The sequence below is a fragment of the Puntigrus tetrazona genome, chromosome 16 (assembly GCF_018831695.1).
Source record: "Puntigrus tetrazona isolate hp1 chromosome 16, ASM1883169v1, whole genome shotgun sequence".
Taxonomy (NCBI): Eukaryota; Metazoa; Chordata; class Actinopteri; order Cypriniformes; family Cyprinidae; genus Puntigrus; species Puntigrus tetrazona.
The window spans coordinates 1717415-1737616 of record NC_056714.1 but is presented as its reverse complement, the minus strand read 5'-3'; the positions used below and the strand labels follow the sequence as shown (position 1 = coordinate 1737616).

The window sequence follows — 20202 nt, the reverse complement described above, 5'->3', positions numbered from 1 at the left end:
ACATAATTAAAATAAAGGAAAAACGCACATTTGAACCATTTCATTATCGTTTTAACCGTGTTATTAGTAGTGTGGAGTTGCAGCATCTTCTGTAATTATTAGTCATACAAGGAATGATATAAACAGCTGAAAGTTTGTACACAAACAGCATTGTCTCGAGAACAGTCTGCCGAGAAGTCGCCTGGTGGTGGCGTAAGCTCTGCGGTTTTGCCCGCTGTCTCTCTGTCTCGGTCTGGGGTAAAACACTCACCGATTCCTCTAAACGAATAATCACTCTCAGCTGTGTGTCGTCTGCAGCACTGATCTACAGTCCCCACAACCCCCTAAACACAGACAGCCAGTCTGCCTACAGGTTGTAAATAAATAAGGGGGAAAAAAAAAAAAAATACTGTAAGGTTAATTTGTTGGAAACAGTGCGATATGATAATGTATTTGTATGGCCTCTGACTTGCAATACATACCCATTTCAAAGATCAAACATTTGCTCTGAATGAATAGAAAAAACTATTTCCAAGCGGATGAAAAAAAAAATGTAAATTAGAAGAAAGCCGGGAAAAAGAGCTTCGTTTGTGCTATATCCCACTAACATTCGTCTGGGATCGTGACTAATCGGCTCGTGGGATGATCACCTCCACTGAGCTGTGCGACCCCCTACATGGCTGCCAAAACCAGACACTGACACATTTAATCCGGTGAATGAAGTCACCGATATTTTTTTCCATCGTTTTTTTCCATCTTCATTTTACACCTCATCTGACCCGGACGCATACGTAAAACGTGTTGATGATCAAGCCCCATGGCGGTCGTTTAGTGGCCTCATTAAACACAAAAAAGGATTCCTTCTGATAATTAACAGATCTGAGGGTCTAAGCGTACGTTACTCACAAATTAGAGAGTGGGAACGGGAGTGTTAAAGAGTTAATGGGGAGGGGATACAATCACATCGAGCTTGTGCAAATGTATGAATGTGAGAATTTTAAAGGCAGCAAGAACAGGGGACCCATCTGAGAAGTCGTTTCGAGAGAGTCTTCTTCGTGTGAAGCGCACAGAACGCCGTTGCTTGATGACCATCGCTCGATAAGGCCACTGCAGGGATGAGAATGAGAAAACAGGAAGAAATGGTGTGCCATCAGAACGTCTCTGCAGATGCTGTATCCCTAATTCTCCATCGACGGACAACTGGATCTTCTGGAATCAGTCACTTGGTGCCGGGATGATGCTGATGTGGAGAAAGTTGTCTGGGTGGCTCAAGTGTTCGCTCAACCACTGGATGGGTGTTTCCAGCAGCGGTTCGATGCCGTGAATCATAACCTGGAATCTCTTTGGCTCGTCTGGAATGAGTGTGAAAGAGAGAAAAGGTCACAACTGAGCATTAAGGGAAAGTACTATTCAAGTCGCGTCCAAAAAACAAAAAAAGAAAAAGAAAAGTTGAACATGTTAAGGCTCGTCACACGCGACTATTTCCCAAAAGCGCAGAAACTTTGTCATTCCAAACATGTCGGTTTAACAGCATAGAATTGTTATTGATGAAATGCAGGTGTGAAGTAACCATTGCTCAATTCACCAGTTCGGCAATTGCTGTAGATTATTGCTGTAAAAAAAACATGGGATTTGAAAAATACTTTTAGTTTGTCAAGAAATATCAAAGACACGGAACGAAACCTGCGTGTACAGGATGATGGAATGAAAGACATGCTGTAATCTATTTTGCTTATTTAGCTCAAGTGCACGATCTATTTAGGTCTGCATGTCATACTAACAACACGCTTCTAACCACAGATCAAAAGCTGCATTTCCAACCACACAACTTTGCATTGCTGTTTGCAAATGTTTTTGGAACTCTGGTTTCAGGAAAAATAGAATTGGTGACCTATGTTGGTAAGCAAAGTTTTTTTTTTAGAAATGCACCCTGATTATGAGAAGGTTCAAATAAGGACACTTGCCGTTTAGTTTTGCAATATGTAAATGCTTTAAGTAAATATGTTTTTGTTTGCTATTCAAGAAAATGCTAAAAGGCTAAATTAAAATTCTGTCATAAAGTATTCAACCTCATGTCATTCCAAATCCGTTCTTCATTCATCTTCAAAAGACAAATTAAGATATTTTGGATGAAATCCGAGAGCTTTCCGACCCTCCAAAGACAATTACCTCTAAACAAAGCAACTACCATGTTCAAGACATTGTTTAAATAGTCCATGTGACGTCAGTGGTTATGAAAGCTACAAGAATATTTTTTGTGTGCGAAGAAAACAAAATATTGATTTAACTCTTTCTTCTCTTCTTTATTTTTAAGCTTTATTTTCCCTAACTTTCTGGGACTTTAACGTGGTAGTTGCATTGCTGGAGGGTCAGAAAAGTCACATATATCATCAATATATCTAAATTTGTGTTACATAGATGAACAATGGTCTTACAGGTTAAAAATGACATTAATTAACATGATTTCACTTTTTCATTTTTAGGTGAACTATCCCTTTAAAATGCATCCCAGTCACCGTAAAAACCCTAAAAATGAATACAAAACAAAGTTGATGGGAAACTTGTACCCAAAGAAGTGGTCATGATATGTGTAACATCTTATACCTGTTGGCAATAATTTCATGACTGAATAATTCGGATTATTAAAAAGCCATGCAAGTGCAATATTTTTGACCATGGACCACAAAGCCAGTCATAACGGTCAATGTTACAAAATTGACATTTATGCATCACCTGAAAGCTGAATAAATAAGCTTTCCATCGATATATATATTTATTTATTATCGGACAATATTTGGCTGAGATACAAAACTATTTGAAAATCTGGAATCTGGAGATGCAAAAAAAACTCTAAACTGAGAAAATCACCAGCAATGCATATAACTAAACAAACAAAAAAAAATCAATGCATATAACTAAACTAAAAGTTTTAATATACAAAATAACAAAATGTCTTAATGGAACATGATCTTAACTTAATGTGCCCATGATTTTTGGCATAAATCACAGAACAATTAATATTTTTGATCCATAACAATGTAATTTTTCAGCCATTTTAAAAATTGCTAGTCCAAAAAAGTCCAAAGAAAAAAAAGCCAGATAACTTAGTTTTTAAACAAAAAAGCTCTATCAGCAGATCTTGGAGATCTAGAAGATTAATAAATAGTAAGGAGACATTTAAGATGCGATGGGGTTTGACCATTGAGAGCTTTAAAAACAAACAACAGAATCCTGAATTCAACTCTAAACTGGACCAGAAGCCAATGAAGTGAGGCTTGGTGTAATGTGATCTTTGCCCTAGTAAACAACTTTGCAGCAGCGTACAGAACCATCTTTATGAGTGCAAATGATGACTGAGGAAGACCCAAATATGGTGATAAAAGCATAAATGACAAAAAGACAAAAATGATTTAAATCTTGAGATGATCCATAACTGTTCTTGACTACAGTGTTAATATGCTTAGTTAAGCAGACATCAGAGTCCAGAATGACACCAAGTTTCCTGACCTGAGAAGAGACTGAGGGGAAATGCTGTCTGACTTCATTTATGAGACTAACTCTCAACTTTGGGCTTCCAAAAACAGTTATTTCACTTTTATCTTCATGGAGTCCAGGAAAACTTTCAGACAATCATTTCTTAATGTCCCCAAGGCAGGCAAATATAGGGTCAATTGTATCACCAGCTTTTAATGGTAGGTACAACTGAGTATCATCCGCATACAAATGAAATTAAACCTTATGTCTCCTAATAACAACGCCCAATGGACGCATATATAAATAAAAAAGAAGTGGGCCTAATACGGAACCCTGCGGCACTCCACAAGTAATAGGAGCAACAGATGAAGAAAATTTACATCATTTAACAGCAAAAGACCTGGTAATGTAATTTAAAGGGGGGGGGATTTATTTATTGATTTATAACTGACATTTTAAAATTGTTATTCCATGAAACGGATAAAATACATGACCAGATCTTCTGAGAGGCTCTATTGTGAGACGAACCGCAGCATTATAATTAGTTCTATTCTCCACTACTTTATCATCGCCTGCGCAGAACAAATTGACCAAGTTCATGCTGCGTAGCTACTCAGATACGACTGGAAAATTGAAGGAAACGCTAGAGGCAGTAACATTACCCTGTTGACCCATGGAGGTTAAATGGCTAATGCAGTTGGAGGGAAGGAGTTTCAGTTTGACAGCAAGTGATGGTTCAGGCATCAGCATGTGCGCTGGATGACCTTCTCACACTACTGAACTGCATCATGACCTACCAGACCATTTGCATAAAAGCACATACAGAAAGTTGTTGTTTGGACTTTAAAAACTTTCAAAATCTCCCCGAATGAATCTTCCCGTGAAGAAACCTAACGTTTCACTATTGGACACAACGATCACAAGCAAATGCTCTCTCTCGAACTCACACAAAAGCAATTCATCATGTCGACTCCACTTACTCCATTTATCACGAGTCTGATGAGCTGTAGCTCAGGGCTGGAGAGGTTGGGGACACAGATAACGTGGGTGCAGGAAGGAACCTCTCATAATAATGCATTCTTTTGTTTATTAAATGAGTGGTCAAAAAGGCATGGCCTCAGCTTTCCCTCTGACCGCTGTCAGCTCAATTATCTTTAACTAGATTCATGCATCATTTGGGCTTTCATTAGGCGTAGCTGTCAATAAGGTCAAAAATACACATTTTTTCTCTACTTCTGCATGAAACAAGCAAATCTCTCCACCTTTACCTAAAGTGCTTGAAGAAAATACTTAAACCTAATTGGATATTTTGGTGACATATACATACATACATAATTGGCATAAAGAGAAACAAGTTATATGTTTAATAAATAATTTCCTTCATTATTACCTGACATTTGTATGTAATTTGTTATATAAATAAATATATTGTTTACACTTTCCCAACACAGCTTTTCACTTAGTAAGATATTAATTAATGGACTGGAATCATTATTTGAGGATTATTATTTTTGATATTAAAATATACAAAACCTATATATAAATGGGTAAAACCCTAGTGGTTTAAAGGATAGTGGCAAAGACTGATTCATTTTCAGTTCATTACTTTTTGGGTTACACTGTGATCTTTAAATCTAGTCTTTTAATGTTGTGATGTGATGTAATGATTCGTGTTCTAAGTGTGTCTGAACAAGACTTTCTGGTAATATAAACTTCTGTTCCAAAGAATTTTAATGGGTAAAACAATGATTATGTATGATAGTCATTCATATCTGGCCAGAAAAAGTAAAACTAGACAGGACACATTCTAATGTAAGTCAATATATAAATTGCATTATATATAATTATAATAGCAAATCACATCTGCCACTATAGGACCATTGGTAACACTTTAGAATAGGTAATACTTGTTAACTATTAACTACTAACTTGCTATTTCTTAATTTTGTGCTACATAATAGTTAGTGAGGTAGTTGTTAAGTTTAGGTTAGGATTAATATGTGTGTGTGTGTGTGTGTGTGTGTGTATGGAAACTTTGCGTCATAGTAACAATAGTAATAATATGTTTTTGGTATTATTTATTTATTTTTCGACAATATTTACACATATATACATTTATATATTTATATTATATTCAATTCAACAAAATTCAACAAAAATAAGCAGTGTGTGTGTATTATACACACACACACACAATTTTTTGTTGAATTGTTTTCTCTTGTAACTTTTGATGTGATTTTTGATGACAATGTATATAATATAATATAAATATATAAATGTATATATGTGTAAATATTGTCGAAAAATAAATAAATAATACCAAAAACATATTATTACTATTGTTACTATGACGCAAAGTTTCCATGAATCATGTTTGTGCGTAATAGCCCATTTAATAACATCAACAAAATAAGGAACAAATTAGCATTTTGGCAATGTATTCTTTTTAAGTGTTCCTAATAAATGGTGGATTGTTGTAGATGTTTATTCGATTTTCGGGTAAATCAGTACGGTCTCTTTCTCTCAACAGCAAAAAAGTTGAAACCTCCTACAAATACCAAGAACATGGAAGCAACAAGCGCACTGGGGTGAAACTTCGGCAAGCTAATATGACTAAACATGATGACCATTTCAAACACGAGCACACACGCGTCCATGAACAAAACATCCACGTAATAACGGAACTGACTTGAAGCCAGTTTAAGCTGCAGGGCTATTGGATATATATATATATATACGCACAGCTTTGACCTTGATTGTTTAATTGTTAACGGTCAACCTGGACCAAAACCAACTCAAAAAGAGGACTAAACAATCAACTGACCCTGATTTTGAAGTCATACAGTAATAGTGCGATGAGCAGAAGAAGTAACTCATTCCTTGAAGTCCTGTGTGTGTTTGTCTGCCCCCGTGGAGTTTGTAAGGGTGTAAGGTGGGTGCGTCCCCAGCGTAACTCTCAGAATGATGTGAGGGGAATTCAAACAACACAAACTCATAGTAATTGAACACAACTTTCTTTCTTCCGGCAGTTATGACAAACGCCCACAGAAAAGTCCTAGCATAGGTCTGCCCTGGACCTCTGCCACCTTGGAGTATTTCACTCAACCGACTACTTTACTCGCTGGTTCACCTACTTTGAAGTTTTGAGGTTAACTGTCTGTTGTTGCTTTCAGTATGTCTAGAAGGACATGTAAAATGATATTTAAACTCATATTAGACATGTTTAACTACTGTCATATTGTTTGCATGCTGTTGTTTCTGCTGCGATGTTGCAGAAATAGAAAAAATTGTCACTGTCGCGGCTAGTTAGGACAAAAACTCATGGAAAAGATACCTTTTATCGCGTGTTGCGACATTGCATCACCAGTTGTTAGGACACAGTGTTATGTTGATGATACTTAGCTCTATATTTCTTTGCGCCTTATTTAGCTCTTCAATACTCACATTATAGTCCTCAATGTCTGCTGCATTCTCAAAACTGATAATACCTAGAATATCAAAATCGACTTCAGGCGGCAGATCCTTTTCCTATCTAGCTCCCAAACTCTGGAACAATCTCTCTAACGCTGTTCGGGAAACAGTAACACTTAAATCTAGATTAAAGACCCATCTCTTCAACCTGGTTTACACATAACACACTAATACGCTTCTATTATTCAAATCTGTTAAAGGATTGTTAGCGTGCATTAATTAGATCAGCCAGAGCCAGGAACACCGCCCATAACACACAATATAACACCAAGAGTTGACCTTCATCAGAAACCAGAACACCTGAGCACCATGGACGGATCACGGGAACCAGACAAAGACACAGACACACACACATGCAAAGGACAAAAGTCCTTTACACAATCTGACATAGCTGCGTTTAAAATTGAACTGTAAATAAAGTGTTGGTCGTCCAGTCAGAAGAGAACTGGCTCACCACTTGAGCCTGGTTTTCTCCCTTTTTTAGGGTTTTGCTTCCCTGCTGCCGTCTTCTCTGGTTTGCTTATTTGGGGACACTTAATTTCTAGCGATTATCATCAATTTGATTACAAGTTGATTATTTTTTTAATAAAAAAATATCGTTCTGTCATTCTTCAAATCAGTCTAATATATTCAACAATAAAACATTAACGTCCACTGAGGAAAGCTGAAAAAAATAAATAACTGAACAACATATGCGAACCATCATTTACCAAGGACATACTAACTGTACCATGGTACTGTGTCAGAAATGTGAGATATTCATAGCAAAAATGTATAATATCTCGAGCTGTGTTTCAAAGATGAAACGTTTTATTGGTTTGGAATGACATTAAGTAAATTATAACAATTTTTATTTTTATCCCCAAGTGTAAAGTTTATTGCAAAACCTGACCTACTGTTTATGCATTTTCTTATATATTCATCTATAGTTAATTCAACAAAAAAATTCCATGAACACATTTTGTAAACTACACAGAAACACATAACCCTGTACATCTAAAATATGAAACACAGTTAATGTAATCTCTGTCTAAAAAGCCATCTGATATCTAAAATTAATCAGTCTACAGGGTTTATCATTTTTGAGTCATTTCGGCTCTTTTTCTTTTACTACATTACCACGGTAAGACAGCCACCGAAATCGCTATTTCAGTGCCTTTCACAGGTTGAGCAGTTGTGGAGGTGGGAGGGCCAGCTGGAGGTTTCCCCACTCAACGCGTGGGTTGACACGAAGGGCTGCTGGGCGGGGGTTTTCTGCGCAATTCATTTATTTGAAATAATACCACCACACACCCTCTTATTCACTAAAAGATTTCTCACTATTCTGACCGACTTCTTAAGCAGAACATGGGGAAATTTTTTGAATACCATGTATAGCGTTTCGATACATAAAATCTTTATCTTATTGTGGAAAACGTAGGAGAGACCGTGTCTCCGCATGTCTCCATTTTTACCCCAAAAAGGGTGAATATCTAGCAATACATTCCATTCCGCTGGGTTTTGAAGACATATGGCTGTGATACGGCGGGGACATTACATGTCATTCTAGCTGAAGCATATGCCTTTTATTTTTATTTGTGGGAATCCCCATTACATTGAAAACATAACAGTACTGTAAACCATCTGTGACATTAAGACACCATCAAAGCCTTTCATAAACCAGAAAACCTCATCTGCTGATAAAAGAAGATGGTTAAAATCGCAAAATGCTGATTTTCACTCATGGGCAATTGATATGAATCAAGCCAACACTGTGATAAGCAAAAATGATTTGAGACCTTCTTGAGATAGAAAAGGTATTTCCCAGGTTGCAGCAGACAAGCATTTCCCTGTAATCTCAACACTTTGCTCTGCTCTGTTATCAAAGCATATCTCGCATATCTGGAAGAGGCAGAACGATAACAAAAGGAGAAGCACAAAGTGCCACTTTCTCTTCAACCCAACCACCAGGCCGTTCAGACAAAGCAAGCGCGTCTCGAATTGGGCTGGAAGCAGCACAGATGTGCTCCGTCATGCAGGCATCTCCGCCAGCAGGTGCTCCGTTTGTCACTGCTATTGTCTGCTTATCTACTTCCCCTCAAGACAAACCAAGGCCGCCCCTGTTTTGGCTGTGGATTTCATTCATGCAACCCTGATTCGTCCTTTTCATTCTTTCCCTATTCCTCATCTCTTCTGTAAATCTCTAGATGTTAACGATTTGTTTTCCTGTAATGTCTTTTCCTCTCATCTTTAATCCCAACCTCCTGTCAGAGATGAGTCTAAACTGCAAACACATTTTTAACAAATAACGAGTGCGTGAATTATTTTCATCTTGTGTATAACAGCTCACCTTCCGCACATATGGCAGCAGGAAACAGCTCCTTTAGCAGGTCTCCCAAAGTAAGCATGTGGCCTTCGGGAGAAACTGGTCGGAACAGCTTTTGGATGAACGGTCTGTCACTCATGGTCTAAAATGAGACAAAAATTAAACCCATCAGACCTAGAATCACAGTATAAAATAAATGCAAAAAAAGAATGCCATTCACTACCAAAAAACCCCCCCAATTAGAATTAAAAAAATTATATATATATATATATATATATATATATATATATATATATATATATATATATATATATATATATATATATATATATATTTTTTTTTTTTTATTTTTTTTTTACATTTTCAACAAGACAAATGTTACAGTGCATGTGCATTTTTGTGGCCCTAACTTCACTTCCGATGGGCTTTGAAATGGAATCAATAACAACAGCCAAGTCTCTCTAGATTAGATTATTTTTATTAAAAACGTGAATATGTTATCTACCAGCAAGAGGTGCTTTAAAGCAAGAGAAATAGACGTTTCCCTGCTAACGGCTGTACAAAAAGCAGTGCTGAGACTATTATTTTAGCCATTTTAGTTTGTTAAAAACACTAAAAACAGCAGAGTTACAGCTGATCCATGCATCGATTTGCTTATAGTCTATTTGATGTGACTGTATCTATGCTCCTCCTAAGCTGAAATCCTTATATACTAAAATTAGAATAATATTTAAAAAAAATAAATGATAATGTAAAAAAATGACTGCTTGATAGGTCACTTTACAAAAGTTGCGGTCGGTTAGTTTTAAAACAAACAACAACCGTATCGATAGAAAGTGAAAAGTTCTGAAAGTTCCTAGTCAGCGTGTAGTGAAAATTCTGTTGTCTAAATGCTCTGATCCTACTGTAAATAATTAATCCATGATTAATAATTAATTTCTTATTCAAATGCAAAGTAAAATTCTAATTCTGCCTTGCAAACAATTAAAAAAAATATTAGACATTTTTAAATATATAAATATTAGAAGTCTTCAATATACATTTTTGTTGTCTTCAATAATCTGTTTTGAACAGACATACGTTGCAATATGCAAGAAAAGAATGCTACTGAAATTCAGCAATTATTTTTTGCTTTTGTTAAATTGTATCATCTACTTTTATTGTATTATTTATTGCATCATATACTAGTATTGGCACAAGTTCATAATGCTCAAATTTAAAAGCAATTATAAAAGTAAAGCACTTTTTAAAGTAAAAGTGAGAATGAGGTTTATTTTAAAAACAGGCTCCGTGATTTACCCGGAAAAAAAACCAACATCATTTATGAAAAAATAATGATGAAACAGGAACATGTGTGGTGCATGTGCAGTATGTACTGGAATATTGGAAAGCTAAGAATCCCCAATCAACAACGATGCCATCAATGACCCGTGAAGCAGATATAGCACACCGTAACAACGATAACACGTCGACCACCTACGCTCAAGTGAGTATACTTTTCCTTTGAGCTTTCTTAATTTCCTTTCGTTTTTATGTCATTTAGTCAGCACACATGACCACGTTGGTGAGAAATGGCATGCATGTTATTTAATGGCGCCCGTTTTCACGCCCTTTATGGGGCGCTAACAACAAATAATTCATTTGTTAATATCATGTCAGTTAGCAGCTGTTTTAACCCACACTAGTTGGGTATAATGTTGTGAATTGCTGAATAAGATACTGAGCGGATTAACAGCCGGCAGTCACGGCTTAGTCTTTCCTTCGGCCTTGAGCGAGCGAGCGAGGTGTCGAATGCTGGACAGGATCCAGTTTTCACACACAACTTGCATGAGGTCAGTGATATAAGGGTATCATTGTGTAAGATCTGGACCTGTGGTGACAAACAGTGGCCTGGCAAACAATAGGAGTCAATCTTGGTGCTGTGAAAAGGAAACTGGTGACACGACGGCTCAGGTAGTCCAGCTGACACCGACACCCCCGGGTCTCAGGAAGAGAAGGTGTCTCAGGATGCTAGGACCTCGATCAAGTTACCAGAAAAACTGACTCACTGCTCACTTGCACCAAGATCATCTCCAGAGTCGGAGAAGAGAGAGTGTGAGAAGTGACAGCTACTTCGTTGCATTTTTAAACGGCAGCATTAATTATTGACCCCAGCATTATCCAAAAGGCTTCTGATACCGACGAGAAGTGTGATACTCTGGGTGCCGACACTTTCTTTTCAACTCCCCTGACACCCTAGCTGGCAAACCAGCACATGAACCACACAACAGACATCATTAGCCTTTCTCCAAAAGCAAGAGGCCAGAGAAAAGAGATGCTCTTGGGTCTCGGAGCTCATGATCAGAGGCTAACTCTATTCTTTAGAGCATGCAGACAATTATGGGTTCTTTAGGCAGTGTAATCGGACTGTAAAACAAAAAGTAAGTCACATTTAGGGAAGCAGGTAGCCTTGAGCCTTGCCTTAATGAGACGAGAGGTAACGGTAAAATTAAACAACCATGTCATTTGAAAGTCAAAAAAAAAAAAAAAAAAAAAAAAAAAAAAAAAAAAAAAAATCGCTGAAACGTTTGATTTAAAAAATAATAATAATAAAAATATTCAAAGATTAAAATGACCTAAACTTAAATAATCAACTGTCAATTTAGTGCTGAATTAAAAAAATACATAATATACATACATAATGATACTAATATGAAATGTTTAAACTGTCTTTCGAATATTCATATGGTGAATTCAAATAATCAAACAGTCAAATGTCAAATATTTAAACAAACATTTAAAACGGATATTCAAACTGTCAATTCAAATATTTCAATATTGAAAAAAACAGCTGATTGCAAAATTAAAGCAAGGAATTAGCTGAATGCATCTAAAAACAATTGCTTTTACCATTTGACCAATAGGTGGTATGATGGCATCATGCATATCTGTTAGAATAATACGTTTTAGATAGTGTAATAACAATTGAAAATAAAGACACACTTTTTTATTTATCAATGCATTACACTAGATGATCAAAAGCAGTATATCAAAAGCATGTGTTATGAACACAGATCCTCAGCAAATCAGCTGATGCATTATAGAAGATTTTTAAAAATTGTATCACTCTTTTAAAACTTCACATCATGTTTTTGCTAAAATAAACATTAAAAATGTCATATGTAAGTCAAACTAAAATATTTAAAGTTAAATCCTTTGCCATACTATACAGTACATAACTGTTGAAAGTAAATAAATGAGAAAATACCTGATATATTCTAAAGGGAATATAGCGGAAGCCTCCCTCTTCAGTAGGATACTCCATGAGTTTACGATTCATGGCCCAGAACTGGTCGAATTTATCTGATAAAATAAAAGAAATTGTTTTAATCAATGACAATAGCTCATGTTTCATTTAGATATCGCCCTCTAAAATCGTTCAGCACAGTATTTGAACGTAATTCTTCCATCAGGCAGCCTCACTCGTCCTTTACTTTCACTGTATTTAACAAAAACTCAATGAAAGTGAGTCAGTCGGTCCCTAACATCTGTTTAACATCCCTTCTTGTGCTCTCCAGAAGAAAGAAAACCATTAGGTCTGGAGCAAAATTATTCCAAAATAAAGGTCCGTTCACACCCAGAACAATAAATACAAAATGGCTATATTAGCGTCGTCAGCAACGGCCAATAACAATCTGTTTATTACAAGGACATAGCGCCGTTTTGTCGCCTGCCACGTTAAATGCTTGAGCACTTTAGCCGGTCAGATTCTGCGTGGCTTCCATTTACGCAGCTATTTTATTTATAGATTTTCAGCTGAAAGCGATTCCAACGATATATCGTTACAGCTGTGAATTATAATAGTGGGTTTCCCCATTCTAATAGAATTATAGCGGTCGTGCGAGTTGTATAGTTATAGCCATAACAGCCTCGTGTGTTCAGTCACGCTGGCTGCGTTCTCACATGTACAGGTGAAAATCAACATCCGCTTAGAAAATGTTACTTTCTCTGCTCACACGCGCTCATCAGAGACCAGGACAGCTGTGACGGTGTGTTATCAAAACATCTATGCTTCTGAAACTTACACCTCCCTCAGTTTATCTGCAGAGCTTCACATTTTCACCTTTAAATTAAGTACTGAAACCGCTGCCTGCATCGCGCGTACCGATTCTCAGATGAAAGTACGGGTTACGAGGACATCGTGCGTAAAGCTTAAAGCTGGATAGCAATGCACAAGTGCTTTTACTATTTCACCTAAAGATTAAGATTTGCTGAAAAATTGCTCATACATCCATGATGCAAATGAATATGTTTGTAGTACATAACTTGCACACTTCAGAGGTGTTATAATTATTCATACACTTTCTAACTTTGTAAAGGTTACAGAAGAACTAAATGGACCTCATGCACTAAGGCTCACACAAATGAACCATAGCCTCCAGAGCCTGTGCCCATCATACATCACATCGTTTTCTATGAAGTCTGTCAATTACGACAGCTAAACACTATACCTTTAGACTGCAAACTATATAGAAAAAAGTTGAGCAGTGTTCCCTGCTTTAAAGACATTGCTCACCCAAAAATAAAAATCCTGTCATCATTTACTCAATTTTATACATACAAGAAGGTGTTTTGAAGAATGTGGGTTACCAAACAATTGCCGGTTATCGTTGACTTCCATACATGTAGCATGGAAGAAAAAACATGGAGACCAAAACCTCTTTTGTTAGCCGCTTTATTCAAAACAGGCCTATTTTTGTGTTCAGCAGAAGAAATAAATTAATAAAGGTTTGGAAGAACTTGAAGGCAAGTAAAGGATGATGACATAATTTTATTTTTTGGGTAGCTTAACCCTTTAACGCAAGGCGCAAAAGTACTACCATTTAGTTTCTTCAGCCACGGTGCCATTAGAACTAATATACAGCAAACTTTATGACTATCTTTCTAAAGATTTCTATTCTTAACAAGTTAAAAGTTATTTTTCCCTAGTTGTTAAAAGTATTTCATGATGTATGGAGGAAAAAAAAGAGATATCCGAAAATGTAATATTAAATAATTTTTTTATACAATTAAACAATTAGTTTTTATAGATTAAAATAATTTAAACAATAATTACACATTTTTCCCCCTAAATAAATATATATATATATATATATATATATATATATATATATAATATATATATAAATAAATAAATATATATATATATATATATATATATAATATATATATATATATATATATATATATATATATATATATATATATATATATATATATATATATATATATATATATATAAATAAATATATATATATATATATATATATATATATAAATAAATTATATATATATATATATATATATATATATATATATATATATATATATATATATATATATATATATATATATATATATATATATATAAAATAAAAGTAGTATCAATTATGCTGGCAGTTCTTACCATTCTGTAGACCCATCCACAGTTGTTTATGGTCTTTTTTCTGCATGTCGTTAATGACTTGGCCTTTGTGTTTGAGCGCATCTGCCTCTTTGATGCATGACATGAAATGCGCTTCTATCACAGAGTTCGATGGGCAGTGAAGCAAGTCATGTTCTGGGAAGTTCTACAAAATAAAGGAAATTACAACTGTGGAATATTAATAACTTCGTGAAAAAAACCTACGAATGAGTCTACACACCTTAAAGCGCACTGTAACGTTCCAGGGCAGAGCGGTGTTTGAAGCGTGGAGATCGAACAATACGCCAATGGGATAGTGCCTTAAAACAATGAAAACGTAACGTTAACAAGGCATTAGCTAAAAATCAATCACTGAGTTACTTGAGACATGGCAAAAAAAATCAAACAGCTCTTGTTCAAGCAAAGCGGAGATCTTGTACATAAGCCTGGTTTTGTCCTGCCCCCTAGCGGTACAAGACAAAAGTACACCTATAACTATAACACCGTCACCAGACTAATTAGATACAAAGCTGACAGAATTTGAGAAAGTAAAAAATCTATAAAATGGATTAAATCAGGCGTTAGTACAATGTGAGAAACCGCATGTATGCAACAGCTAAGAAAGTAAGTAATGCAAACAGGCTCGAAATCTCTGAAAGGCTCTAAAAGCTGTCTGAAAAGCCTTGTTTTACCCAATAAGCTTCATGCCATCTATTTGTACTTGATCACTAATGTCATCTGTGATGTCTAGACTCAGAGGAAGTAAAAGGCATTTTAGTACCACCTACAGATTGCAGTACAAGTGTCTTTTTGCTGATCTTTATAAAGTAAAAATTGTATATTGTACTTGTATATTGTTAGTAATAAAATACTTATTGAACTTATGTTTACCTAATCATCCATTCATGACTTGCAGCAGGTTTTTGTATATTTACTTGGTATCAACACATCGTTATAGTAAGTTTTAGCAGGGTAGCTTATCCATAATTCTATTATTATTGTTATTATTTTAAAAATCAAATCAAATATGAACAGGCTTTTGGGAAAATGTGTTTGTAAATCTCTCAATCAATGCATTGTTTGTTTGTTTGTTTTTTTTACAACATTGTTTCAGATCACTGAACAAAGCACACGCCACGTTATTGGGAGAAATAGAGCGACAACCGATACGCATTTTGCATACGTGGCCGGCATTCAGCCTTAATCGCTTCGGTTGGATAAAAGCATCTGCAAAATCCATGAACGTAAAAATGAAAGTCGTGTGCGGACGTTAGTTTAGGTTAAACATACTCTCAAACCAACATACCACTTGAGAGGCGTTCCCTCATATTCAAACCACATCTCCTCCACGTCTTCTGCCTTCATGACTTTGAGAAAATGCTTCTTGACTTTATCGGTGACTAGCGTCAGGTAACTGACCCGTGGGAGGAGCAGCTGACAGATTTAGAGAAATACAGCACAGGTCAGGTGACTTCAAACTAACCATTCTACGGCAGAAAGAAAGGCTGCGATCTTAACTTACATAGTAGGGTTCTGCCTCTCTCTCCGTGGTTTCCTCTGGAGACAGCGTGAAGCAGGCCGGTATCCTCCCGAACCAAACATCTCGGAGCACATCCTTGTCATCTGCCATTATCATCTTTCTCCAGGTGACACATATAACGTCTTCAGTTATTGAGCTGTTTGCAACACAGACATTCAATATTTCATAACACCAATATATCAAGCAGTAAATTTAGGTGATAAAATACATCTATATGAACAACTGCAGAAAGTCACATGTAAGAAAATCGAGTAAATTGTGTTTTATTCACTACTCTTTTTTTTATTATTCTATTGACGACCCAAGTTTTTACATTTTCTCAGAATGAGAGCAACGTCTTAAACTACACCTTTTTGAGACAGAAAATGTTCTGGGACGAGCCACAAATACGTATAAAACATCTTATTAAGTGCTGTAAAGATCACAGAACGCATCTCCTATCCTAAATTACTCCAGAAATAATAATTAATAGAGGAAATTAAATGTAAACGTGAAAGTGAAATATTAGCTGTACTAACACTGGGCTAGTGTTTAGCATTTAACATTGTTTATAGCCTACAGAAGACTTATGACAATGTTTAAATCGCCACTCTGTTAAACCACCAACTAAAATCAGGCATTAGTGATATTTAGTCGCGTTTATGAGGCTGTAACTATGATAATGTTGGTAAATACAGCTAGCACTGACAGAACAACCTTAAACACGGCGAGACACCTTTGGAATAAATGCCGATACTAAAAATGCCTAGACTTCAAAAACGACTGTATACAAATATTAATAACAGACAGAAAACGGAAAAATAAATTACATCCATTAGATGTTTACAGGAAGCATTGGAGTTGAGCTCATTTTTAACACCCAAGCGATGTCATGCATCCCTAAGATGGCACGTACCTTCAAAGTAAAAGTCTCTACACGTTAAACGCTTTCATTGTTTTTCACAATAAATGTCGCATTTGTGTATTTATTTTAATTTTAAATGTTTTCATTTATTTTATTTTATTATTTTATTTTTTTTTTACAATTGCGCTGTTTCATGAATGATTCAGTTCCGATTTGGACGGGACTAACGTTACTATCTTACAGAAGGTCATGTGCTTTTAAACGCGTCAATATTTTAATATTTTAAAGCTATGGGCTGTTTTACGAAACACATTTAGAAAATATGAATCACATAATTGCAGCTTAATTCAATTTATATGTTATGAGAAAAGATTTGAGGATTTTTAGTTTTAAATATAAAAAAAAAAGCTTCAAATGTTGATAACCCTTCAGTCCGATAGATGGCGCTAAACGATTGGGGAAAAAATGTCGCGCATGCGTTGTATCAACACTGCGTGTGCGCTTTTTTTGCATATGGAGGCAGTCGAGTGAGTTGTATTAATTGTTGATGGTATTTTAGCCAAACGCATATTTTTTGCTTTTTTATAACAAGTATATATGTTATTTTGCATTTAATATTCAGAGTACTGGTTGGTTTTGTTGTTAATATCGTACTATCTCGGCAGGTCTTTTGTTGTGTATGTTTATCTACGGTTTATTTAAAGTTCCGGTTTATCCAGTTATCGATTCCCACTGGTTCGTGACTGTTAAATGTATTAAAAGTCTTGAAGCGTCGAGAAGAGTTACAGAGCGATGGAGGCTCCGCCGGTCACTGTGATGCCCGTAACGGGTGGAACCATAAATATGATGGAGTATCTTCTGCAAGGTAAACACCACCAGAAACACAATCTCATTGCTATTATTAAATCCCTCAGTCATCTAGTTTATACAAATCCGGACATGACTTTGTTATATAGCATGTGTTTAATAATAGCTTCCTTGTGATGAACGCTTACTGTATGTGTAGTGATTTTAACTAGTGCTCGGCTCTATTTCACTAGTTAGAAATTACTGTTTGAGTTTTTAAAATCCTTATTTAATTATTGTTAACGACTGGAAAAGCCATGTATTGAAATGTATTGGTACAAACCCTGTACCACTGATATTACTAAAAAGTCAAGGTTGTTTTGTACTTTACATGTTTCAGGAATTACTGTTAATTATTCTCTTGATTGAAATTTGATAGACACTTTAAATTGATTTGAACAGAAACGTGTACGGAAGCCTGTTTTCGCCATGGAACAAAATAAATAAGAAAAAAAAGCCTATTTAGACTTAATCTCAAAATAGACTTTTTCTCACGATTTTAAGTTTATACCTCACAGTTCTGACTTTTTTTTTAAACTAAACTCCTGATTCTGAGAAGACAAGTCAGAATTGTAATGCAAAGACATAAACTCGCCATTGCAAAAAAAAAAAAAAATAAAAGTCTTGATTACCATTTTGAAATTTTGAAACTTGGTCAGAATTGTGTTTATTTCTCACAAATCTGAGTTTAGCTCTCACGGTTGATTTTTCTCAGAATTGTAACACGGCTATAACATATAAACGTCTCCTATTTTAATTTTAAGTAAGCTTTGTGAAGTCTTTACCTCTTTGTTGGCACAGGCAGCGTACTGGACCAGTCTCTGGAGAGTCTCCTGCATCGTCTCAGAGGTCTGTGTGATAACATGGAACCCGAGAGCTTTGCTGATCATGAGCTGGTGTACCTCCTGAAGGGTCAGCAGGGCAACCCGTTCATGCTGCGCGCGCGCCGCTCGCTTCTTCACCCTACGGCCCCTTGGCACCTGCGCTATCTAGGTCAGCCGGAGGTGGGCGACAAAAGCCGCCATGCCCTGGTGCGGAACTGTGTGGACGTGGCCGCCTCGCACAGCTTGCCAGAGTTTCTCAACGAAATGGGTTTCCGCATGGACCACGAGTTTGTGGCCAAGGGTCAAGTGTTCCGGAAGGGTGCGATGAAGGTGGTTGTGAGCAAACTGTTACGCGTCCTGGCGACGGGAAACACGGAGAACACGGAGCCGCTGTCTCTGTCGTACCTCGTTGAGCTGAGCGTGCTGGCTCCTGCGGGACAGGACACTGTGTCTGAGGACATGAGGAGCTTCGCGGAACAGCTCAAACCTCTGGTGCACCTGGAGAAAATTGACCCTAAAAGACTTATGTAGTGTGATTTCATTGAAAGACTTGATTGTATGATGGGTATTTTTTGCTAATTGATTGATGAAGCACTGTATTTTTAGTAACTAAGTAAAAGTCTTAAATAACTGAAAACAAAAAAACAAATAAACCTCTCATTTGAGTAATTTCCTCCTTTTTTACCACTTGATGAATTCAGTTATTTAAAAAAATCTATGCTTTTTGAGACATAGACATAGTTATTCTGTGTATTGTTGTTTTTTGACTTCTGTATCATTTTTATTTTGCAAAAAATTGTTGCTTTTGACTTCAAAAACGTGCATTAAAATAGCAATAAACCGTGTTTAAATAGCATTTGTCAAAGCCTAAACTTTCCCTGATGATTACATTTTTACATTATCACTCCAGTCTATAGTGTCACATGACATTATTGTGATTATTTATTTTCAGTAAGGATGCATTAAGTTGAGCGACAGTAATACTAAAACACTTAACCTTAACTATATTATTCTAAAATAACAAAATGGCACTACAGTATTACTTTACTATATAGTGCTATTGTATACGATGCCATGTCTTTTGTTCTTGTGCCATGATGCAATAATGGTACGACGTAAAATAATATGAAATGCTATATGAATACTTCTTAAGAGTGAATAGGGTAATCATGTAGTTTTCTAGTGAAGCTGTAGTGTGCATCTAATGCTTTGTATCGCGCTTTATAGTATACAGCTTGAAGTGCAGGAGGTTGTGAGCCGAGTTCCTGAAGTATAGTGACAGATAATGCAATCGCTGTCCTAACAAATAATAAAGGCCGTGCTGATTTTCTCTGTTTTTAAGCATGTTTAGGATAATAACAGTAGCGTAGCGACACTGTGTTCAACTTTGTTTAGGCTAAAGAGTCATTTTAACCAACAAAGTTGTAACACTGTAAATAACTTCACAAATAAAAGGCCATTTTTTCACGCTAAAAC

The 20202-nt window shown here is 36.0% G+C and overlaps 2 protein-coding genes across 3 annotated transcripts; one reads left to right on the top strand and one right to left on the bottom strand.

The window, feature by feature from the left end:
• Nucleotides 1–25: 25 nt before the first annotated feature.
• Nucleotides 26–17127, bottom strand: atg5 (ATG5 autophagy related 5 homolog (S. cerevisiae)). 2 transcript variants are annotated; one of them, XR_006252817.1, is made up of 9 exons: nucleotides 17022–17127; nucleotides 16195–16348; nucleotides 15979–16106; nucleotides 14914–14992; nucleotides 14676–14838; nucleotides 12477–12571; nucleotides 9254–9371; nucleotides 462–1331; nucleotides 26–346 (listed from the first exon to the last, which is right to left on the bottom strand). XR_006252817.1 is itself a non-coding variant. In XM_043261289.1 (8 exons), exons 2-8 carry the CDS (start codon nucleotides 16306–16308, stop codon nucleotides 1195–1197), a joined length of 834 nt encoding a protein of 277 aa, XP_043117224.1. In that variant the 5' UTR covers nucleotides 16309–16348; nucleotides 17022–17127; the 3' UTR covers nucleotides 26–1194. The 2 variants fall into 2 exon arrangements, 1 of the variants encoding a protein (XP_043117224.1); XM_043261289.1 differs by having other exon boundaries at nucleotides 26–1331.
• Nucleotides 17128–17501: 374 nt separating this feature from the next.
• med18 (mediator of RNA polymerase II transcription, subunit 18 homolog (yeast)) lies at nucleotides 17502–19582 on the top strand. Its single transcript, XM_043261290.1, has 3 exons — nucleotides 17502–17583; nucleotides 17722–17921; nucleotides 18704–19582. The coding sequence occupies exons 2-3, from the start codon at nucleotides 17849–17851 to the stop codon at nucleotides 19255–19257; spliced, it is 627 nt and encodes a 208-aa protein (XP_043117225.1). The 5' UTR covers nucleotides 17502–17583; nucleotides 17722–17848; the 3' UTR covers nucleotides 19258–19582.
• Nucleotides 19583–20202: the final 620 nt, after the last annotated feature.

Excerpts from the sequence above, each read along its gene's own strand:
- atg5 (XM_043261289.1), bottom strand. The coding sequence starts at position 16,308 with ATGATAATGGCAGATGACAAGGATGTGCTCCGAGATGTTTGGTTCGGG. Across the intron at positions 12,572-14,675 it reads GTGGATGGGTCTACAGAATG|ATAAATTCGACCAGTTCTGG; the intron begins GTAAGAACTGCC and ends TTATTTTATCAG. Across the intron at positions 9,372-12,476 it reads TTCCCTTTAGAATATATCAG|ACCATGAGTGACAGACCGTT; the intron begins GTATTTTCTCAT and ends GTCTCATTTTAG.
- med18 (XM_043261290.1), top strand. The coding sequence starts at position 17,849 with ATGGAGGCTCCGCCGGTCACTGTGATGCCCGTAACGGGTGGAACCATA. Across the intron at positions 17,922-18,703 it reads GATGGAGTATCTTCTGCAAG|GCAGCGTACTGGACCAGTCT; the intron begins GTAAACACCACC and ends TTGTTGGCACAG.